This window comes from Cajanus cajan, chromosome 7, assembly GCF_000230855.2.
Source record: "Cajanus cajan strain Asha chromosome 7, NIPB_CcT2T_4, whole genome shotgun sequence".
Classification (NCBI taxonomy): Eukaryota; Viridiplantae; Streptophyta; class Magnoliopsida; order Fabales; family Fabaceae; genus Cajanus; species Cajanus cajan.
In genome coordinates, this window is record NC_138523.1 from 15,512,269 (window position 1) to 15,525,796 (window position 13,528).

General features: G+C 37.9%; 1 protein-coding gene and 1 pseudogene across 1 annotated transcript; one reads left to right on the forward strand and one right to left on the reverse strand.

Annotated features, from left to right (window-relative positions):
* Positions 1-2,347: 2,347 nt before the first annotated feature.
* Positions 2,348-6,679, forward strand: LOC145949852 (uncharacterized). The gene is made up of 3 exons (XM_083060750.1): positions 2,348-3,931; positions 4,967-5,492; positions 6,096-6,679. Exons 1-3 carry the CDS (start codon positions 2,348-2,350, stop codon positions 6,677-6,679), a joined length of 2,694 nt encoding a protein of 897 aa, XP_082916876.1.
* A 4,556-nt stretch (positions 6,680-11,235) lies between these two features.
* On the reverse strand, positions 11,236-12,990 carry LOC145950167 (sugar carrier protein C pseudogene; annotated as a pseudogene).
* Between the last annotated feature and the right edge of the window lie 538 nt (positions 12,991-13,528).

The window sequence follows — 13,528 nt, forward strand, 5'->3', positions numbered from 1 at the left end:
GCCAAATAGATAAACATGTTATCATACAAGCAAGGGGTAATGAAGTAATTTTGACTATTATTTGTTAAAAATAATCTGTCACTAAATGGGACTGACTCTCGAGGCTTCCCCAGTGGAGTCGCCATCTGTCGCCACCGGCCCGAAACGGGCTTTCGGCATTCGCGAAGGATGGTTGGACTCTTTTATTTCTTAAAAAATATGGATTGCTAGAATGACTTATTCTCAAACTGAGACCTCGTCAAACGAGCAATTTTATTAAAAGGCTCACCAATCCATGTTAATCCCAAGCGGGACCCTCCATGGATTAGTGGTTTTCATAAAAAGGAAGGGTTCATGGAGTCGCCACCAATGTTTTACTCAAAACATTGGAAAAAGAGGTTTAAGGCAATCGATTCAAAAATCGACTTCGGCCATTACAACCAGAGTCGGGTAAGGGAGTCGGTTACGCGTGGGGAAGGTGTTAGCACCCCACAGCGCCCCTTTCGGGTTCCCTATGACAGATTATTTAAAAATAATAGTGCGAAATTACTAAATTACCCCTATTTATTCTAAGCAATTATAAATTAACTATCTACATGATGACAGTTTAAATATGTACACACAGAAAGCAGTAAAAGAAGGGACTTTAAAGAGATAAACCTTTGAAGCGTGCTTTCTTATATATCTTGACAGAAATTGGGAAGCGTTTTGGCGTTCCCTCCCTCTACAAGACCGCTCGCTCGCTCCTATAAAATTTTAACTATGGAAATCCGGAGGATTTCCCTTCGACTAGGTTCGAGACTCAAGCAAATGGCTCGTGACTCAAGAACTTTGTCGGATCAACTCTCCGAGTGATTTCTAGGCAGAACACTGCTCAAAAAAACCCAGAATACTCAAGAAGAGGGTTAAAACTCAGTGTGAAAGTGTCAAATGACGTCCATTTGACGTCATATTTATAGGGATGAGGCGCAATACGGCCTCTGGGGGTCAATACGGTCCGTATTGAAGTTTTGAACTACAATACGGCCGTATTGAATTCAATACGGCCGTATTGAAGTTCAAAAAACCTCAATACGGCCGTATTGAAGTTCAGTGCAGCCGTATTGAAGTTCAGTGCAGCCGTATTGAATTCAATGCAGCCGTATTGAAGTTCAGAAACTTCAATACGGCCGTATTGAGTTCAGTGCGGCCGTATTGTAGTTTAAAATGTTCAATACGGCCGTACTGAACTTCTGGGAGGCCGTATTGGGCTTCATTCCCTCCACTTTCTTATTTTTTGCTACTCTAAGACCTCTAAACCTACAGATTTTCGTCCTAGGGTCTTCCAGGGTCTTCCAGGAGTCCTTCCGGCTGACTTTCCTTTGATCTTCGAGAGTCTTCGAGTCTTATTTCCGACCCGGACAATTTTAGGGGTCTACAGCCCATTGTGCGGAGTGCCAAGTTGAGACTCTTAGGAGAGGAGATGTGTATGAGTATATAGTGAGCATGTGTATGAAAGCTTGTATGATTAAAAAAAAAAATGATGTTTGGTAATTATATGAGATGTATTTGTTGTTTGTATTTAATGATGATATTTTGGTGCACGGTGTGGGGTGGGAATTGGGTAGCTCTATGTTCATATATGATGTTATCTATCTCTCACCGTCCTATTTTTATGTGGTTTTCTTTTAGGTGAAGATGAAGGCACTCATAGTGTTGAGTTCTAAAGGGAAAGGGTTCTGCTCTGATAGGATGTGACATTGGGGCATGAATTTAGGATGCTTTAGTTATGAATTGTTATTTGTCGTTTGAGGAGACTTATTTTTAAGAGTTTTATATTCACCTTATATTTGTAAATTCTGGATTCCTTTCATTTTTCTTTAGAGACCTTGATAATTTTCTTTTAAGAGTAAAACTTTATTATTATTATTATTATTTCTATTTATTTCAAGACTTGTGAACCTATGAGTTTTTATTAAAATATGTGGACCCTTCTTGATGTTATATTTATTGAATTATTCTTATTGTTGTTACTTATTTATTATGGGGTAGAAGGGTGTCACATTTAGTGGTATCAGAGCAGGTCGATTCATTCGGCCTTGAGTTATGAGCTTGCTATGTTTCTGTGGGTTGTGCTGTGATGTTGTTTAACTGAGATGATTGTTTTAATTGGTTTGTTTTGTTTTGACTCTCTACTTTTCTGTGAATCAGAAAAGTGATGTCTGGGGGAGGTAGGAATGATCGTGCTATCGCTGAGGCCTTGATGGCTATGGCTTAGGCTGTAGGCAACCTGAACCAACATCAAGAAGTGGACTGGCTTGCCCGGTTCTAGAGGAACCATCCACCTACCTTCCGTGGTGGCTATGATCCGGATGGTGCTGCTGACTGGATGTTTGAGGTGGAGAAGATATTCCAAGCTATTGAATGTCCACAGGTACAGAGGGTATCTTTGGCTGCCTTCATGTTGTCTGGAGATGCTGGAATCTGGTGGCAGAGTACCTACCAGAGGATGATTGCTGAGGGTACTCCGATGACGTGGGATAATTTTAAGAGGTTGTTTTTGGAGAAGTATTTCCCACAAGATATTCGCAACAAAAAGCAGGTGGAGTTCCTTGAGCTGAAGCAAGGGGATGATACTGTGGCAGATTATGTGGCCAAGTTTGAGGCACTGGTACGATTCTGTCCCGCTTATGAGGGTGTTGCAAATGAGGAAGCGAAATGTGTGAAATTTATTAGTGGTCTTCGACCGGAAATCAAGCAAGCTTTCAACTACCAGGGCATTGCTAGATTCCACGAGCTGGTGAACAAGTGCAGAGTTTATGATGAAGATAATCGGGCTAGAGTTGCTCACTACAAAAGTGGAGGGTCTGTAAGGAATCAGAGCAGGCATGGGTCTTCTAGCAAGAGTAAGCCTTACTCTCGTCCTGCTGGAAATTCAAACAGTAACGGGGGTAGTGAGGGTTCAGTGCATAGGAGGAGTCAAGCTCCATCCACGAGCCAGACACCTAGAGCTGGGAGTACTGGTTCTACTCCTTGCTTCACTTGCTTCAAGTGTGGGAGGCCAGGGCACCGAGCTAATCAATGTGGGGATAGGGAGGTCACCTGTTTCAGATGTAATGAGCGAGGGCACATTTCTCGAGATTGTCCTCGTGCACAGCAAGGACCAGTGACGGCTAGTGGAGAGACTAGGGGGAGTGCTAGTGCTAGTCGGGGTACCGGTATCAGCAGGAGTGCTAGTGCTAGCGGCAGTGCCAGTAAGCCGAAAGCTACAGGGAGAGTATTTGCCTTGAGTGGAACTGAAGCCGCTCAATCCGACGACTTGATCCAAGGTATGGGTTTTATTGCTGGAATTCCTTTAGTTGTATTGTTTGATTCGGGTGCGACTCATTCGTTCATATCACATGCTTGTGTTTCCAAATTGAGATTGCCTGTTTCTTCCTTACCTTTTGTATTGAGTGTGGAGACGCCAACTAGTGGGTCAGTTTCTACGTCCGACGTATGCTTGAATTGTTCTGTTCATATTAATGGTAGAGACTTCTTAGTTGACTTAATTTGTTTGCCTCTGAGTCAGCTAGACATCATTCTTGGTATGAACTGGTTATCTTCCAACCATGTTCTTTTGAACTGTGCTGATAAAACTGTTGTTTTTGGTCAACCCCTTGAGAGAAAGAGCAAAGACTTTTTGACTGCCAACCAGGTTGAGGTGTCTCTGAGAGAAGATGCCCAGGTATACATGTTACTAGCTTCTTTGAGTTCTGAGAGTAGCGCTGTCTTGGATAGATTACCTATAGTATGCGATTACCCTGATGTGTTCTCTGAGGATATGTCTAATCTACCACCCGAGAGGGAGACAGAGTTTTCCATAGACTTAATACCGGGGACGGGACCCATTTCAGCTGCACCTTATAGGATGTCGCCCTTGGAGTTAGCCGAGCTTAAGAAACAACTAGAGGAGCTGTTAGAGAAGAAGTTTGTGAGACCTAGTGTATCACCTTGGGGAGCACCTGTCCTATTAGTGAAGAAGAAGGATGGTAGCATGAGGTTGTGTATAGATTACCGCCAACTCAATAAGGTAACGATTAAAAATAAATATCCATTGCCTAGGATTGATGACCTTATGGACCAACTGGTGGGGGCAGGTGTGTTTAGTAAGATTGATCTTAGGTCAGGTTACCATCAGATTAGAGTGAAAGAGGAGGACATACCCAAAACTGCATTTAGGACTAGATATGGACATTATGAATACCTTGTAATGCCTTTTGGTGTGACTAATGCTCCTGCAATTTTTATGGATTATATGAACAGAATTTTTCATCCGTACTTGGATAAATTTGTAGTTGTCTTTATAGATGACATACTCATTTATTCCAAAACTAAAGAGGAGCATGAAGAGCACTTAAAGGTAGTACTTGAGATTTTAAGAGAGAAACAGTTGTATGCTAAATTGTCTAAGTGTGATTTCTGGTTAGAAAAGGTGAGTTTCTTAGGTCATGTGATTTCAAAGGGGGGGATCGGTGTAGATCCTTCTAAGGTAGAAGCTGTGCTTAAGTGGGAATCCTCTAAATCTGTGAGCGAGATTAGAAGTTTCCTTGGACTAGCTGGGTATTATAGGAGGTTTATAGAGGGGTTTTCTAAGATAGCATTGCCTTTGACTGAATTGACTAGAAAGGGAGTTCCCTTTGTATGGAATAGTAGGTGTGAGACTAGTTTCCAAACCCTTAAGGAAAAATTGACTAGTGCACCAGTTCTAGTTTTGCCTGACCTTAATAAACCTTTTGTAGTATATTGTGATGCTTCTAAGATGGGGTTAGGTGGAGTGTTGATGCAAGAGGGAAAGGTAGTAGCTTATGCTTCTAGGCAGTTGAAAATCCATGAGAGAAATTACCCTACCCATGATCTTGAATTGGCAGCTGTAGTATTTGTTTTAAAGATTTGGAGACACTATTTGTATGGTTCTAAATTCGAGGTTTTTAGCGACCATAAGAGCCTTAAGTATCTGTTCGATCAGAAAGAGTTAAATATGAGACAAAGGAGATGGCTTGAGTTCTTGAAGGACTATGATTTTGAGTTGAGTTATCACCCAGGTAAGGCAAATGTCGTAGCGGACGCTTTAAGCAGAAAATCACTTCACATATCTTCCTTGATGATTAGAGAGATGGACCTTCTAGCTCAGTTTAGGGATCTAAGTTTAGCTTGTGAGACTACCTCTAGTAGCATAAGATTAGGCATGATTCGTGTAAGTAATGACATGTTGAAGGAGATTAGAGATGCTCAGTTAGAGGATTCATTCTTAGTGGCTAGGCGAGAGGCGATAGAAAGAGGTAGTGGTGGAGAGTTTGTATTGGGTAGCGATGGAGTAGTAAGATTTGGTGACCGTGTGTGTGTACCTAGTGAGGCTACCCTTAGGCGTTTGCTACTTGAAAAGGGGCATAAAAGCAAACTTAGTTTCCATCCAGGTTCAACCAAAATGTATCAAGACTTGAAGAAGATGTTTTGGTGGCCTAGAATGAAGAGAGACATAGAGGAGTTTGCGAGTACTTGCCTAGTATGCCAGAAGGCTAAGGTAGAACACCAAAAACCTTCAGGATTACTTCAACCCTTGAGTATACCAGAGTGGAAGTGGGATAGCATTTCCATGGACTTTGTAGTTGCTTTGCCTAGGACTGTTGGAGGGCACGATTCTATTTGGGTGATTGTAGATAGATTGACCAAGTGTGCACATTTCTTACCTATTAATATTAAGTATTCCCTAGAGAAACTTGCTAAGCTTTACATTAGTGAAATTGTGAGATTGCATGGTGTACCATCTAGCATAGTTTCAGATAGAGACCCTAGGTTTACTTCTAGATTTTGGGAGAGTTTGCAACAAGCATTGGGGACTCAGCTTAGACTTAGTTCAACTTATCACCCACAAACCGACGGTCAGACTGAGAGAACTATACAGTCATTAGAGGATTTACTTAGAGCCTGCGTGTTAGATCAAGGGGGTAGTTGGGATAGCTTCTTACCTTTGATAGAGTTTACATATAATAATAGTTTTCATTCTAGCATAGGCATGGCACCTTATGAAGCACTATATGGTAGGAGGTGTAGAACACCTTTGTGTTGGTGTGAGCCGGGAGATAATCTTGTTTTAGGACCGGAGGTAGTACAACAAACCACAGAGAAGGTTAAGTTAATTCAAGATAGAATGAGAACAGCCCAGGGAAGACAAAAGAGTTATGCTGATAAGAGGAGGAAGGACTTAGAATTCAAAGAAGGAGATCATGTATTCCTGAAAGTCACTCCGTGGACTGGGGTTGGTAGAGCATTGAAGTCTAAAAAGCTTACACCTCGTTTCATCGGTCCGTATCAAATTCTTAAGAGAGTCGGTACAATGGCTTATCAAATCGCTTTACCTCCACATTTGTCAAATCTTCATAATGTATTCCATGTTTCTCAACTTCGAAAATACATCCATGATCCTTCGCATGTGATTGAGTCGGATCATCTTGAAGTTAAGGAAAACTTGACAGTAGAAACCATACCGGTGAGAGTTGAGGATCGAATGGTGAAACAACTTCGAGGTAAGGAAATTCCTTTGGTTAAGGTGATTTGGGGTGGAGCAACGCCGGAAAATGCTACTTGCGAACTTGAGGAGAAGATGAAGGATTCTTACCCGGAATTGTTTGCTTCAGGTAAATTCGAGGACGAATTTTCTTTTAGGAGGGGAGAGTTGTAACATCCTAAATTTTAAATTAATTAAATTTTAATTAATTACTATTTTTATGAAAATAAATTATATCATTTTATTTAGTAATTTTATAAAATTGCAGTAGATTCTAAATAATAATAATTATATTTACGAGAGAAACTTGAGTCAAGTAGTTATTTATATTTATATTCTAGAGAGCAGAAAATAAATTCGTATTTTAAATAATTATAGAAGTTGAAACTGTTTTATTTTTTTAATTATTTAATTACCATTTTAATTAAATAGAGGGGGATGGGCGGGTGAGTATGGGCCTGGCCCAGTCGGAATTATTAGAGGGGTTTTGGGGGTAGTCAGTTACCTAATATTCATTTTAACGTCAGACGCTTGAAGGAAGAGGGGAGAGGAGAAAATTCTTGAAGGAAGGCGTAAAGTGTTCAGATTGCTCCGTCGTTCTTCTGTTGGCCTTCGTTCATCATCCTTAAGGTACGGGGGAGATGGGTTTCTTCATATGTGAATATAGGGGCGTTCGGGTAGTGAGGGCAATCCCTAAGTCCCTCTAGGAACTCTATTTAAAATTCTGAACGAATATCTGTGCAATCGATGTTCTAAATTCTTAATTCATTTGGAAGAACTTATTTCTTGAACTGTCTTTGAATTCCATTGGGGCTTTCTTGTTAATTCTTTATCCTTAAATTTGATGACTTGAATTTTATGTGTTAAGAAGAGTTTAGATTTTTTTTTGTAAAACCAATGGAAACCAATTTTTGAGGCTTGAGATGTGTATGGATTGATTTGGAACGTATGAAGAATATAAATGGAGTTAAACTGAACCAACAGGGTGTAGAAGTAGTAAAAATTGGTAAAAACCTTGTTGGAACTCGTAAAACGCAGGTTTAATTTCACAGAGGGGAGTCTGGGCAGAGATTTGGGCGCTTAGCGCCAGTTTTGGGCGTCGGGCGTCGGGACCCCGACATACGTTTGTAATTTTGCAATATCTTTCTGTGTAGTTATCCAAATCGAGTGCCGTTTGTTTTGTTAGAAACTAGACATCTGGGGCTACCATTTAGACACACGAATCGTGTAAAAATATTAATATTTGATCAAGTTATGTGAGTTGCAATTTGAGCCTTCCAATCTGTGTGCGAACCACAACATCAATTTTTGTGAGCCCTGAATGGTAACCTAAACGACTTTATTAGGATTTGTGTTCTTCATGAAAGTTGTAGATATTGATGTTAGGATTCTAATGGAGTTGGGATCACTTAGAAAGGATATGTATATGTCGAGTTATGGTTAAATTATTAGCTGAATGTCATAGATATTGTGATGTGTGTGAAGAATTATGTGAAATTTGTGATCTATGATGTTGATAACTTAATGATAGGTACCTAGCATGTGAGGATGATATTGCATGGATTGTTATTGACATGTGATGATGTTATATAATGGAGATGCATTAATTATGAGTTACGTGGGATGCATGAGTTGCATGAGACTTATGAGTTGCATGTGGTGCTTGAGAAGCCAGATGTGGCTATATTGCATTGGACCCTGGGCCCAGAGAGGGGTTGAGACAGGGGGGATTATGACGGGAGGCATTCCATGCGTGGGCCGTTGGGTGTTTAACTGTGCAGCTCACTGGCCACAGAGGGTTTAACGGTGGGTGGATTGCCTTTGCACGGGCCGCTGGGTGTTTAACCGTGCAACATACCGGCCCTGGGAGGGTGTGAGAACGGTATGCCCGCATTGGCAACAACTAAGGAAATTGACGAGGTACGCCCATTGTGCGGAGTGCCAAGTTGAGACTCTCAGGAGAGGAGATGTGTATGAGTATATAGTGAGCATGTGTATGAAAGCTTGTATGATTAAAAAAAAAATGATGTTTGGTAATTATATGAGATGTATTTGTTATTTATATTTAATGATGATATTTTGGTGCACGGTGTGGGGTGGGAATTGGGTAGCTCTATGTTCATATATGATGTTATCTATCTCTCACCGTCCTGTTTTTATGTGGTTTTCTTTTAGGTGAAGATGAAGGCACTCATAGTGTTGAGTTCTAAAGGGAAAGGGTTCTGCTCTGATAGGATGTGACATTGGGGCATGAATTTAGGATGCTTTAGTTATGAATTGTTATTTGTCGTTTGAGGAGACTTATTTTTAAGAGTTTTATATTCACCTTATATTTGTAAATTCTGGATTCCTTTCATTTTTCTTTAGAGACCTTGATAATTTTCTTTTAAGAGTAAAACTTTATTATTATTATTATTATTTCTATTTATTTCAAGACTTGTGAACCTATGAGTTTTTATTAAAATATGTGGACCCTTCTTGATGTTATATTTATTGAATTATTCTTATTGTTGTTACTTATTTATTATGGGGTAGAAGGGTGTCACAATTTTGAATAACTTTATAAACATAATAAATTAAATAGAATTTTTAAAGATAATGAACCAACTAAATATGTAAAAATAAAAAATAAAAATAAAAGACTAAAAACATAATTTAACTTTTTTATATTTTACTTTTTATTCAAATAATGAAGATGTTTTAACTCCATTGATACATATAATAACATACACAGTGATATTGATCTCGAAGACAACGTAAAACTATCCATCACACTTCTGTTTTGAACATAGAAGATAAGGATGATTGTATCCGAAATTAGAACAAAAATGGTTATTACTCAATTCAATCCATGTATCATGGATTTATGAACAATGAATTGAGTATGAACCATTTGAAGGAGGATGGAAACTGGTGTAGTATCTAGAGACTTGAAGTACTTATGAAAGTCAAGAACCTTCTTTGGAGGGTTTTTAGGGATGTTCTCCTTACCTTAATTAAATTACAATCTCATCTTAGGGAGTTTAGGGTCGGACAATGTGTTTACTCTAAGAGAGTAATATTGAAAATAGTTCACATGTTCTTTTAGGGTGTGTTAAAACTTGAAAATAATGTTGGTCTGATAGTCATATTGGTTGATATCTTTAACCTTTATTTGCAAGGATGAAGAGCTCAAAGGAAATGATGATGGAGGTTCAAGATAATTATTGGGAGGAAAGGAAGGTCTCAAATTTCGCAATCTGGAACTCAACAGAAATCCTTTACAAAGTTAAGGGTTCTTTTGCTGAGTGGATCCAAGTGCGTTAGTCTTCGAGCAACCACAACCATAAGGATAGGGTGAATAGAACAATAAACAATTCATTGGAAACATCCAAATCCAGGAGCTCTTAAGTCTTATATCTACACAACTTTCTTCCATGAACTAAAGACTTCGTAGTTGGAATTTGTGTGCAGGACCACATGGGATTGTTCATTCTGGCCAGAACATGCAGGTTCCCTTTCATCCCTGAATCCCTGCGTAGGAGAAGCGTTAGCACTTCTCGAGACAGCTAAATGGATTACTAAACATGGTTTAGGGTTTGTCTCCTTTGCGGTGAATTGCTATAAAGTAATCATGGTATTAGTAACAAGCATATAGAAGATTTTTTAATTTGGTGATGGTTTATATAAATGTAAGGAAGTCTTAAAAACACTGGCAAACCATAATAGCATTTTTCTTAAATAGACAAGTAAATTTAGTGGCTTACAATTTAGTAAAGGCAACTACATATCAAGTTGGACTTAGAGATTATAACTACATTCCATATTGTATTATTTCAATAAATATTATCAATAATTAATTAAGAGGTATTTCATAAAAAATAAATAAATAAAACAGAGACGAGGATATGAAATTTGGTTCTGCACATTTTTTTTAATTTTATTTTACTCGAGATCTTATTATATACTTTCTTATCACTAATATACAGTTTCTTTTAACTACAAGTCACATTATTTAAATTTCATTATTATTTTTTAAATAAATAAACAGAGATATAATATCTTTTTCTTGATTTATTTTAATGATAAACTATATATAACTTTATAAATAAATTTAAGTTATAAAAAGTTAAAGTTAAGATTGTGAAAGTAAAATATTTAATTAAATTATGTTACATTATCTTTATGTATATTAATTTGATATAGTAAAGTCAAAATTTTAAATTATATATGAGATTAAATAACTTTTTTAAGTACACTGATGTTAATATTTTAAATCATTCCATTTAAAGATAATTATTCAAATTCCATATATCATAGGAGATTTGAAGATTTTATTTTTTATACTCGTATATTCCATTGTTAATGTTCTAGTAATCATTCTAATTACCAAGAGATTAATATCAACAAGTCACATACATGTATAATAGGTATGTTGTGCATAATGTTATTTTCTTAACCTGAACCAAAATCAAATCTGTAATTTAAGTCTAAAACTCATTGACCAATAAGATGTCAATTCTAAATTCAAATTCTTTCCAAACCTTTGTTTTTAATCACTTTTTCTCTTTCCTTAAAACTAGTAGATCAAATTTAAAATAACAAAAATAAAAAATCAAAATATGTTTCTTAATTTAATAAAGAAAGTGGTATCATAAAAAAAAATACGTATTATAGATGTACTATACATTAAACTTAAATCGATAGAAAGTAGATTTTTAAAATGATTGTTGGTGGACTTTGAAAAAAAAAAAAAATTCTCGTGACAGAAGACAAATTTCTAAAATAAAGAACTTTTTCATAAAAACAATTCAATACATTAAAACTGACTCGAACATCAATAGAATGATTTACAAGGAAAAAGAAAAAAACAACAACAAAAATAAAGGACTAATTAATTAACTACACTTGACTAGATCCCTTTCCCATCTGAACTCCGTTATCATAATCATCATGTTGAACGAATCTGGCCCAGAATGGGTGTGCCTTCCACACCTTAGGCATTTCTTCAATTGGAATACCCTTGGTTTCGGGCAAAAGGAAGTAAACGAAGAATGACATGAACAACACAAAGAAGGCGAAGAAGATGAATAAGCCAAACTTCATGTGGCAAAGCATTTGCAAGAAGACTTGCGCAATTAAGAAAGTGAAGAGCATGTTGACCGCGACAGTGATACTCTGAGCAGCCGAACGAATCTCCAATGGAAAGATCTCACTAGGCACCAACCAACCAAGGGGACCCCAAGACCATGCAAATGCTGCCACGTAAATGCAAATGAAGAGAACCACAACAATAGCATACCACTGTGGCAAATCACCAGGGTTTCCATCGATTCCAAACTTGGCTCCAATAGCAATTGCAACTATAGCTTGGCATATGAGCATCTGAACTCCACCTTCAAGGAAAAGGGCTCTCCTACCCCACTTATCAACTCCATAAATTGAGACACATGTTGCAACAACATTCACAACACCGGTGATGACAGCTGACATTAGAGCAGCATCGTCCTTAAACCCAATGGAACTAAACAGCACAGGCGCATAAAACATGATCACATTGATTCCAGTGAGTTGCTGGAAGAATGGAATCAACACAGCCATAGTAAGGTGGGGTCGGTATTTTCTCTGCAACAAGTTTTTCCAAGGGTGCTCCACTGTGCTTGAAGCTTCACTAGCTGCCACAAGGTCATTGAACTCTTCATCAACATCATCCACGCCACGAACTTTCTGGAGCTGAGCCTTGGCCTTTTCACGATCACCCCTTTCAATCATGGAATTGGGGGTGTCGGGAAGGATTAGTGATCCGATTGTGATTATGAGGGCAGGAACCATAGCACCACCCAAACTCAACCTCCATCCCCAACCACCTTTGATTTTGGCGAAGAAGTAGTTCAACACATTGGCCACAAGTATGCCAACAGTAATTGACAATTGGAACCCAATGTTGAGTGCTCCTCTATATTTGTATGGAGCCATTTCAGAGAGGTAAAGTGGCACAGCTTGAGTGGCAAATCCGATACCAAAGCCGAGCAAGATCCGACCCACGATCAACATCCAAACGTGTTGGGCAAAGCCGTTGATGAGAGCACCCACGAGGAAAAGCAAGCCTCCAAAAAGCATGGAGAGTTTTCGGCCGAACCTACGCGTGATGGTGGAGGCAACCAACGACGAGAGCAGTGCGGCCAAGTACAAGGATGACGTGAACATGGTTAGTGTCTGGCTGTTGTATTGACAGTACTGGTTCACCGTTTTGTCCAAGTTCTTCTTCCGGAACACCGACGGAAAGAACTTGTTCAAAAATGCATCCATTGACGTCACCCCTCCAGATATTCCGATATCGTAACCGAAGATCAACCCACCCATGGCTGCGACTATGCATGTTACCGTCACAAAGGGAGTGAGACTCCCGGGGTACTCTTTGCTCCCTCCACTGCTAACTACCACTGCAGCCATTTTTCTCACCGAGACACTAATCTAAACAATAGAAGCAAAGTGAAGACTCAGGAGCTATCTAAACAAGATGGAGCTTTCGGAACTCGGAAGGGAAGTGCTCCTGTTTATATAGAGGAATTTCCTGACCTTTTTTTTATCTTAATTATCATATATCTCTATCTATAAAAATTTCTTTTATATTATTTTCTTCTATATCTTATATCTGTTTGGTAAACAAGATATAAAATGATACGATAATATCTTATCATATTATATTATGTTGTTTCTTTATCCTATCTCTTATTTATTATGTCATTCTAGTGTATTTTTTTTATCTCGAGAAGAAACTAAGGTTAGGAAGTAACAAAACAAAATAAAATAAACTCATATTTCTTTTCTCTATATATATTATGTCATATATTATATTATAATATATACGTAATATAAAATACACAATCAATATACATAATGTAGAAGATTAATAATAAAAAGTAATTTTATAAATTATTATTCTCTTTTATTTAATTATTAGGTTTTTAATACCAGTTTTTTAATCTATATAAAATAATCTAAACGATACTTAATATAGAACTGTGAGAGACTACATGATGA

Bases quoted from the DNA above. Each gene is read 5' to 3' on its own strand.
- LOC145949852 (XM_083060750.1), top strand. From the start codon at position 2,348: ATGTTTGAGGTGGAGAAGATATTCCAAGCTATTGAATGTCCACAGGTA. The intron at 3,932-4,966 runs GTGAGACCTAGT...CTGTTCGATCAG, and splicing joins AGCTGTTAGAGAAGAAGTTT to AAAGAGTTAAATATGAGACA. The intron at 5,493-6,095 runs GTACTTGCCTAG...ATCTTGTTTTAG, and splicing joins AGACATAGAGGAGTTTGCGA to GACCGGAGGTAGTACAACAA.